This window comes from Artibeus jamaicensis, unplaced genomic scaffold (assembly GCF_021234435.1).
Source record: "Artibeus jamaicensis isolate MK-2021 breed Jamaican fruit bat unplaced genomic scaffold, CSHL_Jam_final contig_354, whole genome shotgun sequence".
Classification (NCBI taxonomy): domain Eukaryota; kingdom Metazoa; phylum Chordata; class Mammalia; order Chiroptera; family Phyllostomidae; genus Artibeus; species Artibeus jamaicensis.
In genome coordinates, this window is record NW_026521803.1 from 39385981 (window position 1) to 39410322 (window position 24342).

Consider the following 24342-nt stretch of genomic DNA (forward strand, 5'->3'; position numbering starts at 1 on the left):
TTGTTTTGTTGAATGTGTTTTGTCCCCGGTTTTTCTTAGGCTTTATTTAAAAATCACTTTTCTTTCCTTTAATTAGACTTTAAAAAAGTGCTTTAGTGAGAACGTATTTACCTTTTGTGTTGACGACAGGGAGGAAGTGTAGCACATTTCTGAGACTGAAATACACTGTAGACTTCGGGCTTCTGTGGGCTTTTTGGTCCTCAAGTGTCTTTGGGACTGAAAAATCTTCATGAGTTTTACTAACTTGAAAGTTATAAATCAACCACATATCAATATATTAAGCTAAAAATACCTACATAAGAAACACGAGAATATAGTATATTTGGAGTGAGATATAAAATTAGTTGAAAGCCAAGTTTTTACCACAGGAAAGGAATTTTTCTTCATTGCTAAGTCTGAACAACGGCATACCGGACAATATCATGCCGATATTATTTCTCTGGCAACAAAACTTACTTTCTTTTTTACTTCCTTTAGTTATTTAGCCAGGACCCAAGTCATCGTATAGTTGTTGATGGCTCATTGTATTTTGTTGTTCTTGGTTTTGAAGAGTTGCTGGGAAAAGAAATTATAAGAGAAAGAAAAATCCCAGTTTTGGTGTCATGTAAATATTTACTCATCTTTCCCCCGTTGGAAATTAAGTCAGGGTTGAATTTGTAAACAAGAGCAGGCAGGAGAAGGAAAGAATCTTGCTCCCATTTCTGGAACCCGCAGCATACCTGCACACAGCGTATAAAATCAATTATGTGAAGTGAACATACTTTTTGGTATTTATTTTCAACATGTGTGAACAAGAATGCTGAAAGATGTGTAATCTAATGCCATTTATCACGTTAGAAGCCATTGCCTGTGAATGGATGATGGTCTAGGAATGTCTAGGTTCCTATTTCTCCATAATGATGATTTTTCTACTGTGGTTTCTCTGCTGAAGTGATAACAAATATGTACTTGAAGCCTGAACACACCAACTTATGTGTAGCTTCTTTTCTCTTCAATATTTTGTGAAAGGCACCAGGGTGACTAAAGAAACTGAAAATGGGGGAGTTAGCCCTGATGGGGGGGGCTCAGTAGGTAAGTCAGAGTATTGTCCCAGACACCAGAAGTTTTCAGGTTTGAGCCCTGGTCAGGGACATATCTAAGTTGAGGGTCTGGTCCTTGGCTGGGGTACACAGAGGAGGCAACTGATTGATGCTACTCTCTCTCTTTCTCCCCCTTCTTCTCTCTCTAAAATCAATTGAAAAACATATCCTTTGGTGAGCATTAAAAATTGTGACTTAAAGAATTATTTGGCAGAGTTTTTTCACCCTAGGGAGTAAAATACTAAAGCTTAAATTTGTAAAGCAATAAGACAAGTTGGAGCGTGACCAAAGAAAAATGTATCGAAAAATGTATTTTTGTGCTTTGGGAATGTGTTACTACCAAGTAGCTTCCAGACCACATTGGACCAAACAGGTCTCCAAACAGGGTCATTTAAAAATCTTTCAAGTCTCACTCTGAAGATTCTAGTCCATATTATACCAAATGTATTAAAATACACCCACAATTCTCCATTAAATATAATTTTCACTGTAAAAAGTTTAAAAGGGTTATTATGATTTTGCATTTAAAGTTACTTTTCTAAGAGTGATTAATTTCACTTATTATGATTTTCAGCAATCAATACAAAGTTTTGGAAAGTGTTTTAAGAGAACCTAGCTCACATTTTCTCTCTAAAATTAGGGAACTTTTTATGACTTCTAAACTTAATATAAAAACCAACTTGTGCTTCAGTTTGGTGTATTTACTGGTATATTTATTAATTTTAATCTTATAATTTTTCCATATTTTTAGAAATAAGACTTACTTTTTTAGATGTAAAATATGATTTTGAACCCCTGAAAAGTTTGGGGGCCACAGACAATGCTAATATTGCCCACTAGATTCTGTATGAAATCAGTTAAAATTTTTCTGAATGGCTATAAAAAATGTAGATGTTCATTCTTAAAGGGTATGTGGAGTGTGAATGATTTTCTCACTCTGTGTTCTTGGGGGTGTAGCTGTAGAGTAGGACCCATAGTGAACTGAAAGGTAGCTGAATTTGACCTTGAAAGACAGTCTCATTTACAGCCTAGTGCCTCCATGATGTTCTCAGTGTTTGGAATTCCAAAGTGCACAATATGGGGTCCTTAGAACACTCTGTAAATATCTAAGTTGATGCTTTGCAGGACAGAGTAGAGACCAATGACTGCAGCAGCTTTAATCCACTGACCATCTACAATGGGTCAGGCATTATATAGAGTTGTTTCTCAAGTTCATTGTTAAACTCAAGCTCCTATTTGGTAAAATAGAATTGAAAACATATTTTAGTGTCATTTTTAATTTTGCAAGTCATTACGTTTCTGTGACTTCACTGAAATAAGTATGATGACAGTTTTAGAATATTCTCGTTGCAAACCACAAATATGTCCCTTCTCCTGACTCTTTTTTAGTTTCCACCCCGTGCTCTGACACCTCACCCCAAACGCTCTGATGCTGTGGTGTGGCCCTCTGACAGGGGTCAGGGTGGAAGGATACATGTTTTTCTGTCCTTTAAATTGATTATCTCACTGAAGAATGTGAAACTTTGAAACTCAGAGAAGTTAAAGAATTGACCCAGATCACACAGTTACTAGCCACAGGCTTGGCGTTAGGACTCGGTCCGTTAAGGGTTCACATCTCTTGGGACCTGCCACACCATAGGGTGTGATGACACAGAATATTCTAGAAGAATAATTTGGAGGATTCATGTTAATTCACATGGACTGAGATGACTTCTACTGTGGTACTGGGACCTATTGGAATATTATGTAGAAAGTCTGCAAGAAAAAATACCAAAACAGATTCCTGAAGAATTCCATTGGGGGGTGGGCAGGAACACCATTAAGAATTTAAGGATACTCTCAATTTCATCTTGGATTCTAAATTTGCTTCCATACCTTAGGTTCTCTAGTAAGAGAAAGACTTCTGTATTTGGAAAGTCTTATGCATGTTTGTGATACATAATGTGACCATTATATTTCCATTCCCAGAAGAAGCAGAAAAAATCTTGAAAATAATAAATATACTTTATAGGCCCAAAGGTACATAATATTGAAAATTAGGATGTTCCCCCCAAAGTTAGGATGTATGATTATTCTAAAAATGTGTATGCAGGCTGTAATGGAGAGAATGACTAAGAAAGTGCTGTATTAAATCTCCAGGACTAGAGCCCATTTAATAGACTGTCTAATATTATAATATTTATTTTACTGCAAACAGTACTTTTGCTTTATTTCAGCTTAGACATCTAGGGTGATTTTAGAATAGACCTTATGAATGTGTCTGTTTAGGGCTTTAAAATGAAACTATCAGAGGCCACTCGATAGAAATGCCACATCAAGAAGAAATGGGAATATGTGCTAGGTATGAATATGAGACCATGGGCAGAATCATAAGGACATTGCATTAGACCATATTAATGTAAAAAACAAGTGTATCATATTCTTTTTGCCAGAAGAGAGAGTTTTGGCATGTTGGCAACAAGAATGCTGGAGCAAAGGAACATTTTTTTTGTTCTAAGTTATTTATGGTTATATCCAAGGCTGAAGAACTAAAGCATTTAGAAAGTAAAAGAATATAAAACCCATGACACTGATGGAAAATGTCCTCAAAACCCATTTCGTGTCTTCATTCTTCTTTAGGTGGCACTCCGTTTCACGATGGCCTCCTTTGCTGCAGTGAATGCAGACTTCGGCTTTGACCTCTTCCGAGAGATGGATAACAATCAGGGAAATGGAAATGTATTCTTTTCCTCTCTGAGCATCTTCACAGCCCTGGCTGTGGTCCGGTTGGGCGCACGAGGTGACTGTGCTTCTCAGATGGACAAGGTCAGTCTCGACCGTGGCTTCTGCAGTTAGTCCTCAGGGCAACTAGTTCTCACCCAGAAACCATTCGATGGCACTGGTCCCAGGGCAGTGAGGGCATGTCTACCAGCCCCTCTTCAGATGTGAAGAATGCACACAGCTGGCAGGCCTTGTTTGGCAGCTGGGAGATAGCAAGAATATTTTCAGAACTGCAGCTTTGGTCCTTTTCCTTAGGACAGGTTCTTGAAGTGTACTTCCCAGACCAGCACCAACAGCATCTGCTGGAGAGCTTGTTAGAAATGCAAATGCTTAGGCCTCCCCCAGACCTACTGAGTCAAAAACCATGGGCTGGAGCCCCGCACAATCCTGGTTTTGATAAACTCTCTAGGTGCACAGAAAAGTTCGAGAACCAGTACTTCAATAAATATGGATGAAAAGAAGAGTTCCAAGGAGATACCAAGGAAGTCCTAGTTTAAGCTCTGGTGACTGGGCACAAATGGCATAATAAAACATTCCAGATAACAGCAGCCTGCCTAACCACCAGATCGTCACCACCACCTTTAGAAAGTACCTGTTCACTCACTCTTGTACACTGCCCTGAGCCAGGCTGTACGGGGAAGTGAATGGTCACCATTTCCCTCTCTTCTCTCAGGAATTTGTCATCGCAATTTGGTAGCAGTAGAGACACCAGGTCCGGGATGCATGTGGTGGCCGTCACCACCCCCTTCACCCAGGGACCCCTCTCATTATGGCTTCCATCTATATGTCTCTTTGAAGCACTACCATGGGCCAAGAGACTTCTTTTCTTTTTGATGCTCACATGGTCCTGGGTGGGCCAGTCCGAATCCCTTTAAACTAGCTAAAGAATATATATGCATATGTGTATGGCCCATGGACACAGACAAGAATGTGATGTAGGTGGGGGTGGGGGACGGGGGCTTGGTGGAGGGGGGTGGCAAGGGGTGGGGAAGGGGGAATCTAGAATAGTGTCAACAATAACAAATACATTTAAAATTATTAAAGTAAATCAATTCTTCCAGATGACTTTAAAATACCTTTGCTTACAGACAACAAGATGTTCTAGACCTGTCTTGAATTTTCTTGGCTCAAGGAGGGGTCAGCTACTCTCTACAAAGCATGTGGTTTGTACACTCCTACAAAGGAACCAAACCACACTACATGGTTCCTTTACCAGATAATAGTGTGAAAGTCCAGAGTTGGCCTGAGTAGTGAGGTTCCACAGAGTCAAAGGGAGCTGGGAGCTGCTTGCCATCTTGGAGAAAGAATCAGAAAAGTATATTTATTTACAAGGTTGGGAGTTCAGGTGTATATTTTTATTTAGCTCTAACATTACTGTACATTCTGGTTTTTGCATCACATTTTTAAAAATGTATTTTTCTTTTTCTGAGCTTCCTTCCCCTCTTTTCTCTTTCATATGACATTCCCAATGAAATAGAATACATCATAAATTTGTATCCTAAATGTTTTTCATTATAACATTACTTAAAAGTTACACAAATTTAAATTTTCTAAAACACAATTAGGTTATACGAAAAAGATCTGACTTATATGTGACTTATATGACATACGACTTGTAATATATGGGTTATTCTACCACCTCTGTGGGAAGATATGATGGTTTTGACATTTGGCATGAAAATGTCGGTGGAAGCCCACTGGGACACAGGTGACTCACAGTTTCTGTTTTTACCCCAATCCTAATATCCCAGAACTTCTAACACCGTATAAACCCCTAATATGCCTCTTTTTGCCATCATCTGGGTATGTTACCAGATATTTAACAAGAAAAAGAAATTTTAATTTTTCTGCATAGAAACACTAGGGCATATGAAAGTACAGGATTCCTAGCAATTTGGATTATGGTAGATATACCCTTTGAAATTTCACTTAATATTTATCACATTTAAATATTTACTAGTATCATTATTCATCTTTAGCTATGGTAGTTTTATCATTTAATTTATAATTTCTTAGAATTTAAAAATATATAAAAATAGATATGTATCACCTTGTTATGGTACCAGTCTAGTTAAAGTCAACTAGAAATGTGAGAAGAAAACAACAAAATTAATACAAAAATGGAATACAATTAGAAATAATCAAAGAGTGCTGTTAAATATTGATACTAAAGCTTTTCTTAAAGGTTAAGAAGAACGATTTCGGGAGATTCATATAATTTTTATAATATTGTCTGGGTTCCATGAGAGTTAGCTCAGAAAAGACATTTGGATCTTTGAATCCTGGCACATTATGGTGGAATCTTATTTTTCTAGTAGATTCATATAATTCCAAATACCAATCTATCCAATGGTAACTTCAGGACATTTTTTTTAAAGAAAACTACAAGAGATTTAAAAAGTTAGTCTGATTAAGGAAAGATTTTGGCTAAAAGGGGGGAAATTTTTTTTCTTTTTACTAGGTTTCACATTAATTATTAGCTTCTCATGAGAAGATAGTGAATAAGATGTTTAAAACTCTGAGGAGCAGACATTGTTCTAGAGGTTTTCCCACAAAGCCATTGATATTTTACTCATGATTACATATAATAACCATGACTCCCAATGTTTTCTCGGCTTTCTTTTGGTTAAATCTTTCTCCCTGAGCTGTTTCAAAGCTCATAGAACTAGATCCTCCCACCCCCAACTCCTCATCTAAGGGAGGAAAGACACATAAGGACCACTCAAGTTCAAGCTCAAGTTCAAGTTCAAGGGCAGCATCTGGCTAGCGCTTTTCTCTCTCTCCTTGCTATATTGAGGTGATCATTGGTGATAACTTCCATTTGCAACCTTTTCATTTTCTTTTTTGGGGTGCTGAGAGGTAAATTTCATCTGTTTCTAAGATAAATGTTATCATATAAAATGAAAAAATTATGATGATATTGTCCAAGTTATAAGGACTCATTCTTTTATTTCCTCTCCTTGTAACGACAAGATAAATGATTCCATGGAAATGAAGGGTCCCTATTGAACCTTCCTCTTTTAATGACAAGTGACCAACTCCATGTCCACCAATAGAGGGGTCATAGTCACAATGAAATTGACCACAAAACTGTCACAACTCTATCAATGGGGAAGAAATAATTACAGCATTCTTTAAGTTGTTGCAAATCTCCATGTTTCTCCAAAGTAAAATGAAAAAGGGGGTTGATGTTCTTTAAGCTTCACAACATCATTGAATTAGAGACAAAAATGACGCTAAGGCTGCCAAGAAAGGTGCTTTGATGCCTGCAAAGACCACACTTGTGCTTTTAAATTAACTTCTAATTTGTATATTAAATTGCCTTGTTGATTTTGCCTATGTCTCACTTCATCACACATTATTACTGGAGATTATGAGGATTTAGAAATGAAGTAAAATCTCTGATCTGGTAAGGGTAATAGTAGTACTCCTGGCCCTGTTAAGTTTTCCTATCTCTTTCTGAGCTGTTCTGTTTTCCCATAGCCAATAAGGTGGTGTTCTAAATTGGGGATCAGAAGTCTTGACATCAAAAGCCCCCACAGAGGCACTGAGGGCAAGGCTGACTGGCTTAATTAAATTTCCCTCTGCCTACCCCCACTGCTCTCTATAGGTGTGGTTCAAATATAGCATACAGGATCCCTTAAGGAAAAGCCTCATACTGTATTTCTACAAAACTCCAACTAGTAAGATCCTAAGAATCACAAACTGAGACAGTCGACCAAAACACCATTGCCTGGTGGCTACCGAGACTGTTCCAGCAATTGGTTGGAGGAACATATGTTGAGTGAGTCCATGATTATCTCCGTGTCCTGTCCATCCATGCCTGAGAGACAGCACACACGTTGTCTGGCCTAGTCACTTGCACAGGTGACTGTCATATGGGTAGCACACTTTTGTCACTCCCTCGTGATGAGTTTTTATTTTAGATCCTGTGGACATAAGGATTTGAGGGGTCTTCAGATAAAATGCAACAGAAATTCAAGACTTGGGCATAGGGCAGTTATTAGACTGGCAGGGCTGTGAGAGCCGCCATGGAAAAGGAGAAACGTAAAACTGCTTACTTTCAAATAATTGCAGGGGCAGAAATTGTACCTCCCAAGTCCCAAGTTAGCTCAGCTTTAGGAATTTCTAGATAGTCAGTATCGCCTTTGTTTTATGCTTTGGTGCCTATGTGGTTAGCCTTCATTTTGCCTCGTACCTAATTAAACAAAGTTTCCATTTTTTATTTGACCCCTTTTTATCCTTATCTAGGTTTAGTTAGTGAGTAATTATTTAATTACTCCCCCAGAATGAAGAAACTAAAATAATTAAACACATTTCATTTGCAACCATTGATTTTACTCTCCCAGTTTGTACTTTCTCCAGTGAGCTGCCTGTTTCAGCCAAGGAAGTAGGGCAGCCGCACATTTCATTCTTGCCCGGTGGGCCCACACACACTCACACACACACTCTGCCAATGAAGTTCACATTCATTCCTGCCCCAGGGGCTCACACACACTCACACACACACTCAGCCAATGAAGTTCACATTCATTCCTGCCCCAGGGGCTCACACACACTCACACACACACTCCGCCAATGAAGTTCACATTCATTCCTGCCCCAGGGGCTCACACACAGTCACACACCCACTCCACCAATGAGGCCTCCACGCCTTATTTTATTTCGCCAGGTCCCTTCCTGTCCAGCGTGGTCTGCTAACTGCTTCCTTTGAACCTGTTTGCAGGTCCTCCGCTACAACAGACTCTCAGGACGTGGAAACTCTTCCAATGCTCAGGTAAAGACCATGTTTTCCTTTGAAAAACAGACCGCAGACTAGATTTAGAAAAATTCTTGTCTAGTTGATATATTGAATTATGCGCTCTCCTTTAAAAGCAAAAGAACATGTTATATTCAGATTTTCATATTGTAAATATTTCAGACATAATTTTTTGGTGATTTCTTTGTTAACTATTAATTTACCAATATTTTACTCGTGTGCCAGCCAGCTTTGGGCAAGATTATGCAGAACTAAATATTTTACTTTTATCTTGGATATTCACAGCCAACTTACATTGGTAAAATGAATTATTCAGCACACATTGTAGTCAAATTCATTATCTTCTGTTCATAATTTTATTCAAAGGCTAATCATTTATTTTAGTAAATCTTTTAATTCTCTTTGATTACAGATACTATTGTGAGAAAGAGAAGAAACTATTGATTTATGTAGCATTGTTTGCTGCTTCTATAGTGTTCTTATTTTTCAATTCTTTCATAATATGATATTTTATTTTCTACATAAATAAGAATATGCATATATTTGCAGTACAAGAATAAATCTTATACATCTTTTTAATAACAGCAAGGACTCCAGTCTCAACTGAATAGGCTTGTCTCTGATATAAACACACCCCACAAAGATTATGAACTCACCATGGTCAATGGCGTTTTTGCAGAAAAAGTGTTTGACATTCATGAGGTAAGTTCAGTCTCCTGTCTTAGAAGGTTATTACCACTCTGGTCCTGAGTCTTCTCCAATCCAGCATCTGAATAAAGACTTGCATCTTTCTACTGAGCCATTCAAAGTGGACTTTTTCCTGTTATTACTGATTATGTTCTCAGGTGTATTCAAAATACCATCGTTTGTTTTTAGGGTATTACTTCACCTGAATGATCCACATATTCAGAGTCCCTAGGTGGGCAGCCTCCAAAACCAAAGAGAACTTGTCTCCTGGCCATGTTGTGAAGCTGTCATTTGGGTGGAGGAAGGACACTGCCCACTTAGGGTGTCCATGGGAAGGAGGGGAAAAGTCTGTCCACTTTTTCTCTGAGCTTTGTGTCTAGTGGGGTAGTCTCATTTCTCCAGTGTTGCATCCACCTCCTTTTTTTCATTCGTGGCCTTTCATGTCTCCTTGCAGCACTGAATTACTTATCTTTTCAGTAAGATCATTTATGAAGTGTTCCCAGTAAGAGACCTAGCCTGAGGAGGCCAGCCATTGGCAGGGGAGCAGCTCAGGCTGGGCACAGAGGTGGGGAATAGGTTCTGTTGAGGTCAGCAGACTAAATTGCAGCGTTAGTATGTGGTGTTTGTATTATCAATTCATTTACCGCAGTACTGTGATCATCCAAAGACCAACAGACCAGAATGCACTGTGCATGTTGCCACGGACAGCACATGCTTTAGAACCATTGTCGCTGTGCCAACCAACCAGAACCTGGTGAGTGCAGTGCAGGCAGACACAGCGGCCATGATTCTCTGGGCTTGTTTGTCCTCCCTTTCAATTCTCCAATTCAGAGACAACTATTCTGTGACATCTCTGGACTCATCGCCACTTGCTCTCTGGGTTCCACCCAGCCATTATTGTCTCCTCTGACTGTCACCCACTCACATTCTTTGCCCCTTCCCACACCACACCCGAGTCCTTTGGCAGCTTGCCAGTTAGGAAGCATTAGGGCTCTTTGTTTTGTGATCTTCCCCAAAGAATCCTAGATAAGCATTACAGGGGCTACCCTGTACATTCGGCTCCACATGTTGTGTCTCTATTTTGCCACACATACTGCTGTGTCCCTGAGGGGCTGCCAACTCTCTTACATTGTAAGTTGATGTGTCTATCATGCTACTATTTATAGTGGACTCGCATGGTCCCTTGTCTGGCCCTTGGTGTGTGTGCAGAGCAATGCACCTAGAAGCACCATAAAGCACAAGAACCGGGAAAGTGGAGACAAAATCTGCTCATTGTTTATTAACATGAAGATGATTAACAGTGAGGTTGATAGAGCAGCTGGTTCTTACAAATCAAAAGCCATGTGATTTATCTTCATCAAATGTCGAGGGAACTGAAGGTTAGCATGCAGAATTCACCCAAGTGTTTTCGCTTCAAAGGGCACTCTTCTCACTACAACTTGAAGACCATCAGATATTTTCAAAAGTGAGAGATAAGGAATAGTCTAAACATCATGATACCATAATGGAACTTTGATTCAAGAAAGCCATTTATTTTAATTTTTTTTTTAAAAAGAGAAAACTTTTTCTTGGTCACAAGATGGGGAAATCTTAGCCCCCTCTGCTTACAGGGACACAATAGTCAAAAAATTTTAATTCAACAACTCAGCCAGGTGACCGCATCCTTGCAGAGCCCAGAGAATAGTACCACCCAGACCACTGACAGTGGGGGACAGCCCCTGAAGGGGAGAAGGAAGAACCATAGCCTGTAGGAGGACAAGAACTGTCAGAACCACTCTTTCCAACCTGATGTCCTATGGTGCTCTGTGTAACCAAAGGGTCTGTCAAATGACTGAGCCACAGATGCACTGTTTTAAAGGCATTTGGGTAGAGGAATCAAGAGACTGCCAGGTGGAGAGTCGAGTTTACCCAAGTCCTAACACTGTCACTTTACTGCTCTTCAGTCGTCAGTAGATGTGTCCAAACCTCAGCTCCCTTGTTGATGAAATAAGAGAATTTTACCAAATAGTCTTTATGGCTCCCAACTTTTATGGCTTAATTTGTAATTTTGAATCTTTGATGTGCATTGAAAATGGAAAGTATGCATCATTCTGCTGTGGCAGCTCAAATTAAAGTGGCGTTAATGTACCATCTTCAATCAGTACTCAACAGCTATTTCCTGAGCATGGACCAAGAGCCAAGAACCACGCAGATACAATGGGGAGACAGAGACGACTGTGAGATTCAATGTTGAGTTCACATTTAAAGACCAATACATGTAATTCACAATAGTGGGAGATTTCCATAGATGCAGAAAACAAAACTGTCACAATCTAGAAAGGGAATTTTGTTTTTTAAAAATAATTTATTTAGTTTTAGAGAGAGGACAAGGGAGGGAGAAAGGGAGGGAGAGAAACACTGATGGGAGAGAGAAAGATCAATCGGTTGCCTTCGCATATGCCACCACCAGGGACTGAACTCGAAAGCCAGGCATATACCCTGACCGGGAATTGAACTGGAGACCTTTCACTTTGCAGAATGATGCTGAACCAAATGAGTCACATGGGTCACGGCTAGAAAGGGAATTTTCTATATAAAAATTCTTGGTAAAATGACAGATGTTTCTGCCTTAACACCAGGAGCAAGGAGAATATGTTTTCTGCAGTATCACCATAAACATTTTACTGAAGTCATAACAAGTACGAATATTGAACTGGAGGTCATAGGCAGGAAGAAAAAAAAGTAAGATGTATTTGGATTGGGAAGGAGGAAGTAAAATGATATATTTTTCACAGATAACTATTGTGTATCTAGAAAATCTAAAAGATTTTAGAAATCAGTTATTATATTTAATAGTGAATATAATAACTGTTTAGCATATAAACTTATTTGTATTTCTATGCTTTATTCATAATTAAAAATAAAATAAAATATAATAACATCTACAGTGACATTAGAAAACATCAAATACCAGGAATAAATCTAATGGAAGATGTCCGTAAGACAAAAAAGCTGCAAAGAGAAAGAAGAATTTAAAAACAAAGGATGTCTCTTGTTTATGGATAGAACACAATATTATAAACATATCTATTTATTTATATATTTCAAAGCAATTGATTTTGGAGAAATTGATGAGCTGATTTTAAAATTTACATGGAAATGCAAAGAATTAAGAAAGGTTAATGGTGAAGAAAAGGAAAAAACTCAGATGACTTATATTACTGAAAAATTAAGGCTTAAAACTACAATCATTAAGATTTGTGACATTTTTGCAAAGATAGACAATAAATCAGTGGAACACAGTGGTAAATCCTAAAACAGACATATACGGAGACACTTGAACTGAAAAATCAGTTCCAGATGGATCATATATATAAGTGTGAATGGTGAAACAACAAAGTGTTAGAAGATAAATATTATTCTAAAGACCTTGGAGAAGCAAAGATTTTTTAAATCCTTATTTTAGGATACATAAAGCACTAATCATATAGGATAAAGCAGACAGGAGAGGTGGCATTAAATTAAGAATTTATTTTCATTGAAAGACATCATGAAGAGAGTGAAAAGGCAAACCACAATGGTTGAACATATTTGCAGTTTGTAGAAGCATGAAGACATTGACGTCCAAACCAGGAGCCCCTATAAGACAGTAAAAAAAAAAAAAACACAAACAGCCAGGTAGAAAATCTTGAATATACATTTTATGAAAGAACATCTTTAAAAGATGAATAAACATATGGACTGACAGTCAATCTCAATAGTTTGATTCCTTGTCATTTACGTTTCATGTATCTCTTTTTAGGGAAATACGCAGCGGCACTTGAAGGAGATTGGCAAACCTACTGGCTGGGCTAACAAAAATTATGTGTATCTCACGCACACACAAATTCTTGATGGCTCAAAGTTCGTCTAGAATTTTGTGGAAATGCTGACACTCTGCACTCATCAACTTCTCTGGCCAGGGACTGGTTCTTAATACTCTTTGTAGCCAGTGTCAGAGTAGATGGGCAGGTAAATGGATGGATGGATCAGAAGATAGAAAGGGCCTTATTCATGGAAACTACACAGCAAGCCTTCTTTATGGAGGTAATGTCATCCTGCAGGCAGAGTGTGAATATCTAACCAACCCTCAGGATCAGGGTTGGAAATCCTATAAAATGTATCAGGCTCTCTCTTGACAATACACATGAGAGTATGATTTGCAATGAATCTTATTTTGCCCAGTTATGAAAATATTTCCCTCAAAATGTATATGTCTGTGTTTGTTGTACTGCTGGTGTATTGCCAAATTAGCTCGCTATGATGTCTTTTTATTAAAAACAATAAATATTTTTTGAGCCCCAGCTCTGTGCAAGGCAATGTGCCAGGGGCCAGGAATACAGTGATAGGTAAGATGCACACGGGCCCGACTTCACTGAATTTCCTGTGTTGTGAGGGGCTCCAGAAATCTCAGAGGTCAGTAAGATGCAGTGTGATAACAGCTGGTGAGAAAATGAAGCTCAAGGATTATTGGAGGACACAGGGTGGGGGAGGCCCAGGGAAGACTTCTCTCAGGGAGAGGCATCTATTGGAACTGGCAAATGAGTGAGACAGAACCATGGGGACAGTGCAGCACTCCAGACAGGTGGATGCCATTCAAAGACCTCTGGAGAGATAGGACGCATGGCCCTTCTGAGGAACTTCCTGCAGCCGGCTCTGGCCAGGGAGCAGAGGATGAAAGGGACAGTGGCCAGAAGTGAGGGAAGTGGGGTGCAGATCAGGAGAGCCTTGCAGGCCTGGTCCGGGGATTTGGGCTTTATCATAAGTGCAGAAAGCAGCCTTGACACGTTTTTGGTATGAACGGGGGACATAAGTTTGGAGGCTCGTGAAGCATTTATGCTAAGAAAGCAGCAGTGAAGGCAAGGGGTGGGCATTGGCCATTATCCCTGTTGGTCCTCCCCACTTCGTTCCAGACAAACTTAAATTCAGCTGGGTGCTTGAGCTGTCCTATTCCCTGCTAGCCAGAGTTCCCTATTTCCAGTGGTATTTCCCTCATCTTTGAAGCAGGAATAAATCCTGGAGTAAAGTAGTAAAAACAAAGAGGCAAATTCAAGAACATATTCTTTATATGTTTAGTTGGTGATTTGTAAACTTAAGAACTGCATATTACTTACAGAACTGTATATTATTTGTATTTATAGGACTATATTAAGTGTGCCGAAAAATTATACCATGCCAAAGTGGAACGAGTTGACTTTACAAATGCTATACAAGACAGCAAATACAAAATGAATAAATGGGTTGAAAATGAGACACATGGTGAGTGCAACGCTTGATTTTTCTACAAGATTTGTCAGTTACATGTGAAGGTCGAGAGCTGTCAACGTTCAAGTTAGGAGTCTCTTGTACATAGAAGGAACTGCTCTTTCAATCCAGAGTAATGATCATTGTTATCCAAAATTGCTTTAGTATTTGTCTGCAATGTGGTGTTGGTATACTTTATACTTCATACTTTATCCTGGTATACTTTATACTTCATACTTTTAAGAAGTCTTGGCTATTACATTTTCCCATTTGATTTTGGAATAATCTTGGGAGACAAAGAGATTTTATGATGACCATTTCATAAATTGGTGATAAGTTAAACTAATTTACTCAGTTATCCTCAATATCTTATACCTGGTTAGGGAACAAGTTGAAGAGTAGGTTACAGGACATTATTTTTAATGACCACAAAGTAGTTTATTCTAATGACTAATCCTGCATCTTGCTGTTCCTTCTTGGACTGAAGGATCTTATTAAAATATGGCATCTTGCTGTCTAAGAAATAGATTTCATATCATTGCTTTTTCTAAGGATGCATACTTTATCTTTCATTAAAAATGTTTAAAATCAAAATAGTATATGTTGCATACATAGTACCTTCAGGAAAAAGTACATCTTTTTGGGGGTGACTTTTACAACCCAACATTGAGTCACAGATAATGTTCTGTACAAAGCAAATAAGGAAATCTATTCCTTGTTGTTTGGTTCACCAACTGACTCCAAAGCTTGCCATTTCTCTACCTAAGGCTTAGCTTTGTTCTATACTCTGAACAATACATGTGTATTTGGTTACCTGGCTCTGTGTTAGAAATATGACACATGTGATTTGGACAGTTAAATGCAAACATTCAGCAGGATGCAATCGGCCCTGGGAGCAAGAATACAGTGTCTCAACTTTCTTCTTGCTCATTAGTTCATCATAACATCAGTAGAGGGCTACTTTGATCATTGCCACCACACTTTTTCAATATCTACTATTCACACATCAAGAGAAACTACAAAATTACCTTTCTAATAACTGAAAGGGCTTCTATTTACTCTTTAGCACCTGAAGGTATCAGATTACTAACACTCTTTTCCCTGCAGACCATTTATTATCTCTGTTCCTTCTTTTTCCATGTTAACATATATATACATATATAATTATTCTCACTTTGATAAGCATGTATACTCAATACTCATTTGGGGAAACACTTCAGATTTTGGCAGTATTGAAGCAAAAACACCTAGCTTTTGTCCCCGTACCTCTCCCCTGCCAATCTTCCACACACGACAAGAACCGTCCTCTGGAAATGCAAATCCCATCTGTCATTACCATGCCCTTTTTTGGCTTCCAATGAATCATGAACAACAATTCTCCGCTGTCTTCAGGATCATCCAAAATTCTCACCAGACACTGAAGGCTCTTCATTATTTGGCCCCTGCCTCCAACTTCTTCAGCTTTGCTCTTCCTGTAGCGTCAGGCTGTCCACAATACATTTCACTCTTCCCAGCTTCCAAGTCTTTGAGCAAACAGTCCCTCAGCTCAGCAGGCGGCCCACCCAGAGAGGGCGCCTGTGGCCCCCAGCCCACCCCACCCCACCCCACCCCACCCCACCACGCACTGAGTGTGCCTGCTTTTAGCGTGCTGCAGCTGCGTGTGGGGTGTGCGCCCACAGATGGGACAGACTGTGTCTTTCACTGGTGTGACTCAAGTACCCAGAATATGTAGTGCAAAACATTTAGCAAAAATCTCATTACTGTGGAATAAAGGAAGGAATCAGCTCTTTCAATGTGGTAGAGTGCTGCGGCCTCATTCGAGAATAAAGGTTTTCTGGTGCCCGTGAGCAGGGAGAGGTCTGGGAATTGTCTCTTGGATGCAAATCCCCTCGCCAGGACTTCTTGCTGTGGGACCTTGTACAAATCACTTACCCTCTCCCTGCCCAGTTTCTTGGACAGGAACCGGAAACAATTACCCTGCCTACTTCACAGGGCTTTTGTGACGGGTAAACCAAATATTGCACAGAACGCATTTAAAAAGCGCTGGACAGAGTCCCTGTGCATAGAGTACTAAGGACATAGTCATTGTTATAATCCCATGATAAGAGAAATACGCTCATGTCCTCTTAAATTTTTTAAAAACTTACATTAAAATGTTCACTTTTTCCCTCAATTCATTTCCCAAAAGGCAAGATCAAGAACATCATTGGCGACGAAAGCTTCAGCTCATCTGCAGTGATGGTGCTAGTGAATGCGGCGTACTTCAAAGGCCGGTGGGAGTCGGCCTTCCCCAAGGGCGACACCTTGCATTGTCCCTTCAAGTCTCCCCAGGTATGGGCTCCACTCCATGCAGGGAGGCTTTTTGCTGATCGTATTTCTTTACAGCAATTGTGGTATTTAACTAGGCAAATGCTGAGTTCGCCCATGTTTTCCTACTGTATTAACAGTGTCATAGGCACAGGGGGTCCAAGCTGCAGGCTGGCCCTGGGGCCCCATGCAGCCCAGGTTGGCTATGAAGGAGGCCTGACATAAAACCATAAATTTACTTAAAACATTGTAAGATTTTTTCGTGACTATGTTTTGGAATATATTTAATGTGTGGCCCAACACAACTCTTCTTCTTCCGGTGTGGCCCAGAGATGCCAAAAGGTTGGAGGCCCCTGTTACAGACACGTGTTTACAAAAGAAACTTTCTGTTTTCCTGCTAATGCAGGTTATAGAAACACACAAGGGGAGGCATCCTGTAAATATGATATTTCTTAAAATACATTTGAAATTAAGGAAAGTAATAATGCATGAATTTATCTGAGGATATTCCGGCAGGGAGCCTGTAAGAAGAAAATATGACAAAAGTGTAAGTTTTATTTTTCATGAGTCTAACAGCAGGGTACACAGAGTCATTTACTATTGACAATTTTTCCTGAGTCAAAGCAAATATATGTTTTCTTTTACAAAACATAAAATTATGTTTACTGAAGTTATCCATTTCTAAGTATCAGTTATATCCACGTCATCATTTATTTCTCTTTGACTTAAAACCACCTTCATAAAATAAATATTCTTTTTTTCTAAGCCAATTTGTACATAATAATCTTAGTATAGTAGGAACATCAAAGCCTTGGAGTCAGAAATACCACAGTGGGGTCCTCGCCTTGCCTCGTAGAAGCTGCCTTGTCTTGGCGTGTTCACTCAGCCACTGCAGACATCACAAGTGAAGCAAAGGGGTCCCATTAATTCTCGTCTACTATGCCTGCCCATCCCTCAGTCTGTGATGTTGAGGCAGAGAAGTTCAGATTTAACTTCCATACTCAGTCTTATTTTTCAAATGGAAAGTGCTGCTGAAATGCTCTCTCTGCGTTTCCCCATGCCGGAAGTTTAAGACACATGAACACTGAGGGCTGGTGTAAATGAGAGGTCACTGGGCCAGTGCGGAGGTGGGGCATCAGAGGCCACCTAGCAGGTGGAACCACAGGAGCGTGGCAGGAGCAAGGCATCTGGGAGGTATTTGAGAGGAGGGAGAAGAGACTTGAGTGAAGAGTAGACAGGGACCAGGGTGACCCTGAGGCTGGCTCTGGCGACTGCCCCCTGCACCTTCTTGCATGGACGACAGCCAGCTCTGCCCCGAGTCCCTGTCAACAGCAAGGTCCCAGGGACAGGCCTGAGGAGCAAGTTCACCATGCAGGCATCTCTGTGGGAGTAAAGAGAGGAGCACAGACATGTTTTTAAGGTATAATAAATCCTAATAAAAATGCAGCTCTGTCTTTATCTATATACAGACATTATCTGTATAACTGCAACAGGAAGGACATTAGGCTGTGCTGGAATTTTAGGGACAGGGCTGACCTTGTTAACAGAGTAGGCTGCATTTGTTGATTCATTTGCTCTGCTGAAGATGCGGCAAGCCTGTCCTCTGCAGTTTGTAATAACTGTTTAAAATGATTTCCCTGCCTGTCTTATGTCCCTTATATTATAGTTAAAGTGCAGAGCTTCTAATAGACCATAGACTCTACATCAATGACGTCAAATGACCTCTTTGCCAAGAAGCCTTGTTCCAGCCCCTTCCCAGCATAACTCCACTGTGTGGTTCTTGCCCGGTGTGGAAATGCGAGACTGGGTCGTGCCATGCCAGGCCCTGTTTGCACCGGGCTCACTGGGCTGATCTATCTCTCCACGCAGGAGCCGTTTCCCCTCCAGCACTCCAGCTGTGTTCTTTCCGAGGTTCCAACTCTTATTCAGAAAGGAGGTCCTTTCCAGAGGGAGAAGCCTCTGGTTCCAGCACAGACAATAATCTATCCTCCTGCTGTGGACCTTCCTGTACTAAAGGGAGATGGGACAGGCAAGGCGACAGGCTTGCAGTATCACACCATCTTTTAGGAAAAGGATGGCTTATCCCACCTCCATGGTGTTTCCAAATCCACAGATGGTGTCCTCAAGGTTAGAGCTATTGTGTTTCCTCCAGGTTAACTTGAGCAATAGTGTCAAATATTTTATAAGAATTAATTTTTAAATAAGACTATATTCTTAAATTGTGTAATTTTGATAGTAGTGGTCTGTATTCTACCTTGGATAGAGTAAAAATCTAGAGCATTCGTTTTCAATTGTAATGCTATTTAATGATTACTGATTACTTATTATATAGACATTTTCCGAGGTAACACTCAGTGCAAAGCAGTGTTCCAAGTGCTAGCTAAAGTATTAGCTCTCACCACCCTTACAATGATCTTGTGCAGTGGAGACTGTCGTTACACTCATTATACAGATGGGACATGGAGGCACAGAGAAGTGAAGTGACTTACCCAAGGTCACACAGCTGGGGAATTGTAAGCTCGGGCAGTCAAAGTGTGTGCAGTTACCACTGAGATGTGCACCAACCCAACCACTATAGGTAACTTGTCAGGAAAAACCTGCAGGAGCAAGTGAACAGAAGCTGAAGTCATTCTTCCTTTCATCCCTGGTGAATGAGTGAAACAAGATGGGCTCATTAACGTGTTCTTATGACCTGACTTCCAGTGTCCTGGGAAAATAGTCGCCATGATGTATCAGGAGCGGAAGTTCAATTTGTCCATCATTCAGGACCCAAACATGCAAGTTCTTGAACTCAGGTATCATGGGGACGTAAGCATGTACATAATGCTGCCCAAGAGTGACCTCTTCCAGGTAAGTTGCCACTCCCACTTTCACTGGTAGGGGTGGCTTTTAGGGTATTGTTAATTGTGTGTTCATCCATCAGCTTTAAGATTTCAGGTTATTGGAATATTAGAGACTGACCTGCTTGCTCATTTATTTGACAAATATTTAAGGAATATTTACTACATGCCAAGCATGGTTACAAGTGTCAAGATCACCTTATCCCCCCAATTAACATAATTTTATTTGAATAGTTGTAATATCGGAGCCCTCACATATCTCAGCTATGGCAGGGAAGGGGTGTGAGTTTCTGTGTTCTTTGCCTTTGGCCATGAAAACTGTCCTTTATGTCTATTGAAAGTGTGACAGACTAAGCATTTTCAGGCAGGAATGATGTAATGGAGTTTTGAAGTCCTAACCCTTTAAGAATGACAATGTGTGCTCTCACTCTGTGCCACTGTGTCTCTAGGAAAAGCAAAGGTTAGGGACTGCCCTGTGACTGATGTAGCAAAAAGCAACCAACCAGCACAGTACAAGGGGCAGACAGTGGTGGCTGCATGAGCCGACATCATCTCTCTATCTCAGATCTCCATATTCTTTCAACCCTTTGTCCCCTCCTCCTCATCATGAGTTTGACCACCTCAGTCTGCAGCCTTCACTCCTAGAAGCCTACATCTCATCTCCCTGCTTTGTACTTCCAACCAGAAGAACTATCTATTGAGCACCTACTATGTGCCAGGTTCTTCAGTTATATTATCTTGTTTGAAATGAAAAGCAAGTGAAATGTCATAATCTAACACTTTAAAATTGAAAGTGTGATAATATAAAGCGTTGGTACTCTTATTAAATGATTCACTGGACAATCTTTATATCCATGAGATTTTAGCACACATCAATTATTTTAACTTCAAATATTCTGCAATAATAGAGAAAGGAGCCTAGATAGAACAAGCAGTGGGTAAGTCAAAAGATAGATTTATCCTGGTACTGACTGCCTAAGTTGTCTTTTTCTGTAATAGATTTTGCCCAATGTGTGGGTCCAATGAGTACTTGTGCACATGTCTGCATAATCCTCCATTACTAAATAGTGCTGGGGAAGTCGGCTTTGCAGCGGGCTAAATGAGAAAACAACTCAACCTCAAAAAGTTATGACAGATTAACTTCAAACTGGATAATTTACACACAGAAAATTTGAATGGGACTAAATTTGATTACACAAATTCAGGTTCTTGATAAGAATACGGAGAAGGTTGAATAGCTATGAGAATCTGTTTAGGATTCCAGCGAGCCTGCTTTGAGAACAAATGCTCATATATAAGACCTGCAAACAGTGTGAATGAAAAAAAATCTTCCAATTATATGTCTGGAATAATCTATGACTAATTCTCAGGAGTTGGTGAATTTAATATGTGAGTCACTTAAGGGCAGATGCTGTTGGAGAGAGACATGGGCTCCTCGCTGTGTTGCTAAGTTTCCTAGCTGTGCCCATGGGCACATCTCCCGGAGTTGTCTGGAGTTTCAGTCATCCTGTGTGGAGCCAGAGCGTCCATTTGGAGCCCTGCCTCGCTGACAGGGTGGGTGGGTGGGTGTGCTGGGAGATCATGATCGTCCAGGTCCTTGAGGCTACAGCTCTGTGTTCCTTGCCTCGGGTCATCTGGGGCTTGTTCCATTGGTTTACTCCTGTGAGCAATGCAAACACTACCATTTTCTGTGTTCGTGATGAGGATACAGTTGGGCAGCACCGATTATAATGACTGACTTCTTAGCTCTTTTCTCCCTCTGATGGTCTCTGAGTCCTGAATTCTATACCTGTTCCTTTGTGGGCAGAGAAGCGAAACTCCCTGGAATACGATCATACAGCCACACGTTGTCATAGCAGAAGACATAAAACATGTGATTCATTAAAGAGTGCTTACAGTATGTTTTCATCATTTCCCATTTCCAAACACTCTAGGACCCAATCACATCCTTACACATAAATACAGTACCCAGGAGAGGATCATGGTGGGAAACCATGTCATTGTAGTTCTCTCATTTGTTTCTTCACCGTCTGGTTCTAAAGTGCCTTGTACATGTTCCTACAGATTGAAAACCAACTGACATTTGAGAATCTAATGAAATGGACCAATCCGCAAAAAATGAGCCAACAGTATGTCAGAGTGTTTCTTCCTCAGTTCAAGATGGAGAAGGATTATGAAATCAAACGCCATTTGAAAGCCTTGGGGCTGACAGATATCTTTGAGGAGTCCCGAGCTGATCTGTCTGGCATAGCTTCAGGGGGTCGCCTGTATCTGTCAAAGCTGGTGCACAAGTCACGCATCGAGGTGAATGAGGACGGCACCGAGGCAGCGGCTGTCTCCGGAAACAACATTGTCGAAAAGCTGCTCCCCGAGTCTACAGTGTTCAGAGCCGATCACCCATTCTTATTTGTCATCAGGAAGAATGACATCATCTTGTTTAGTGGCAAAGTCTCTTGCCCTTGACAATCAATCCCATTGGTCTCTCTTATGATAGTCCCATCAACATCAAGGAACTGCCACCAGCGAATAGATATAGTTTAATGGGAAGCATGTGGTGTTTCCTTTCATTCACTTTTTTTTTAAACATTGGTCAGCAGATGATTTTGGTAACTCGACTCTTCTCAGACACCTGGTCGATTATCCCAATCTTGCTCTTAGCATTTCTACCACCATCTGCCTCACTATTTATGAAGTCATTGTCTTTCTGCCCGCTCTCGTTTCTACCAGTCTGCCCCATAGCTGCTCAGGCACGCATCTGGGCATGGCATCTGGGAACGGTGGCCGTCTGCTCCATGGCTCATGGCAACAGGGAGACAGCCCTAGAGATCTTCTCTGAAACTCTGTAGGTATCGCAGATAGTCTGGTTTTATTGGAAATGATCTAAGAAGTAAGCCCTGCTGCTAGAAATAAGGGTGAGGGATAACTTTTCCTTGCTGACCTAAGAAGACATTTGAGTTGCTTTGATGCTGATTTGAAATCAGTCTCTAAATGCCAAAAAAAAAAAATAGGGATTTGGGGTTGGGGCCAACCAAAATATTTCATTAATAACTTCAAGTGAGTGAATGTGTTTTGGCTTTTCCTTGATGGAGACTTAATATGTACATAGTTTTTTCAAATATTAAAATATCTTTTATCTGTTGTCAGTTGTTATTTACAATATATTATTTCACATGCTGTGTAGCTTACATGTGTTTTCTCCATTTACCAGAATAAAGAAATGCAGCATAACTGTATTGGGAGATCATTCTCCCATGACCAATGGTGAGACTGGCAGCATTTTTTTTCCAGGCCAAGCAAGGAAAAAGAAAGAATGCTTTCCAAATATAAATCTGATTTTGTTGAATGTTGTCCATTTACTACACATGAAAGTTACTTTTACAGATACTTACATTGGGCTGATGAGCTAGTTTTGAATACTGAAATGTCAATTCATATGAGGAAAGGATTAGCATGTATGAATATTTATAGTAAGTCACAGGTAGCTTTACAGAACAGATGGAAAATAAATTGAGAATCAGTAGACCATGCTGAACTTCCTAATAGCCTAAGGCATGGCTCTGTGGTGCTTTATCCTGGACTCGGCAGATACTTGACTTTCAACAAATATTGTGGAATTCATGACTATGGCATGAACGAATGAATGAATGTGAGACATAATCTAAAAGATGTAGAGAAGCTGCTTACAAAAATAATTTGGTAACTGAGCTGCCATACCTGAAATGACTATGATGTCTTGCAGAGATCTTTGCAGGAATGTTTTGGGTGGGAAGAACCTGGTTTTCTGATTAACTCCATCCCTACTGACTGCCATTCAAAAATAACATGCTCCTAGGCCCTGTTCTTAGGGAGACTTCAGTTCCCTCATTTGTAGGATTAATTTGGGAACCTGATAGTTTTCTTCTCAAGTCTCTGACTCTTACTTAAGTTAAATCCATAATCCCTACAAAGGTGGGGGAAAGACGGACATTACTGAATAATTTTTCTGTTTAGAGTCTTCATTTTCATGATCACATTGAACACACCATCCTTGTCAGGTCTCTATTATTAGCCCTATTTTATAATTTTCATATCTTGCTGTGTGTAATGTGCATTTTTTGCCCAAATTTTTGAGGGAAAAATAAGGATGCACATACATGGGTAGCCCTAATTCTGCATCTACATAAATGTTTTAAATTCTTTTATTTTACAGGAACAAGTATAAAGGACATATGGACAAAAACTAAGGGGGTGGAAATGGGAGGGCGGTGTGGAGCACTGGGAGGGTGGGCTAGGATGGGAGTAAAAGATAGAAAACTGTACTTGAACAATAATAAAATAAAATGTTTCTAGAAAGCAATAACAATATCCACATGCAAAATATAATGCCCTAGAATATGATAGTTGGCTTTGTTTCTGAATATAAATAAATAAAAACCTGAGTTAAATAATTAAAATAAAAGATTTTTTTCCTGAAAGTTTGGGCCAAAAATGTGGGTGCACATTATACACAGCAAAATACCGTAGGTTCAGAGAGGTCAAATAAGTTACTCACGTGTATGACAAGAGGCAAAGTTCACATTAATACTCAAATTTGTCTGATTTAAAAGCTCTCTGTTGTAAAGACCCATGGTAGGTTATTTCAACTAGCTGTCCTTCAGTGGAACAAACG

The 24342-nt window shown here is 40.0% G+C and overlaps 1 protein-coding gene across 2 annotated transcripts; it reads left to right on the top strand.

Annotated features, from left to right (window-relative positions):
• Positions 1 to 3716: 3716 nt before the first annotated feature.
• On the top strand, positions 3717 to 22157 carry SERPINB7 (serpin family B member 7). Of its 2 annotated transcripts, XM_053664382.1 has the most exons (7): positions 3717 to 3884; positions 8566 to 8616; positions 9184 to 9300; positions 14445 to 14562; positions 16736 to 16878; positions 19558 to 19704; positions 21759 to 22157. In XM_053664382.1, exons 1-7 carry the CDS (start codon positions 3717 to 3719, stop codon positions 22155 to 22157), a joined length of 1143 nt encoding a protein of 380 aa, XP_053520357.1. The 2 variants fall into 2 exon arrangements, with proteins under 2 accessions (XP_053520357.1, XP_053520358.1); XM_053664383.1 differs by lacking the exon at positions 8566 to 8616.
• Positions 22158 to 24342: the final 2185 nt, after the last annotated feature.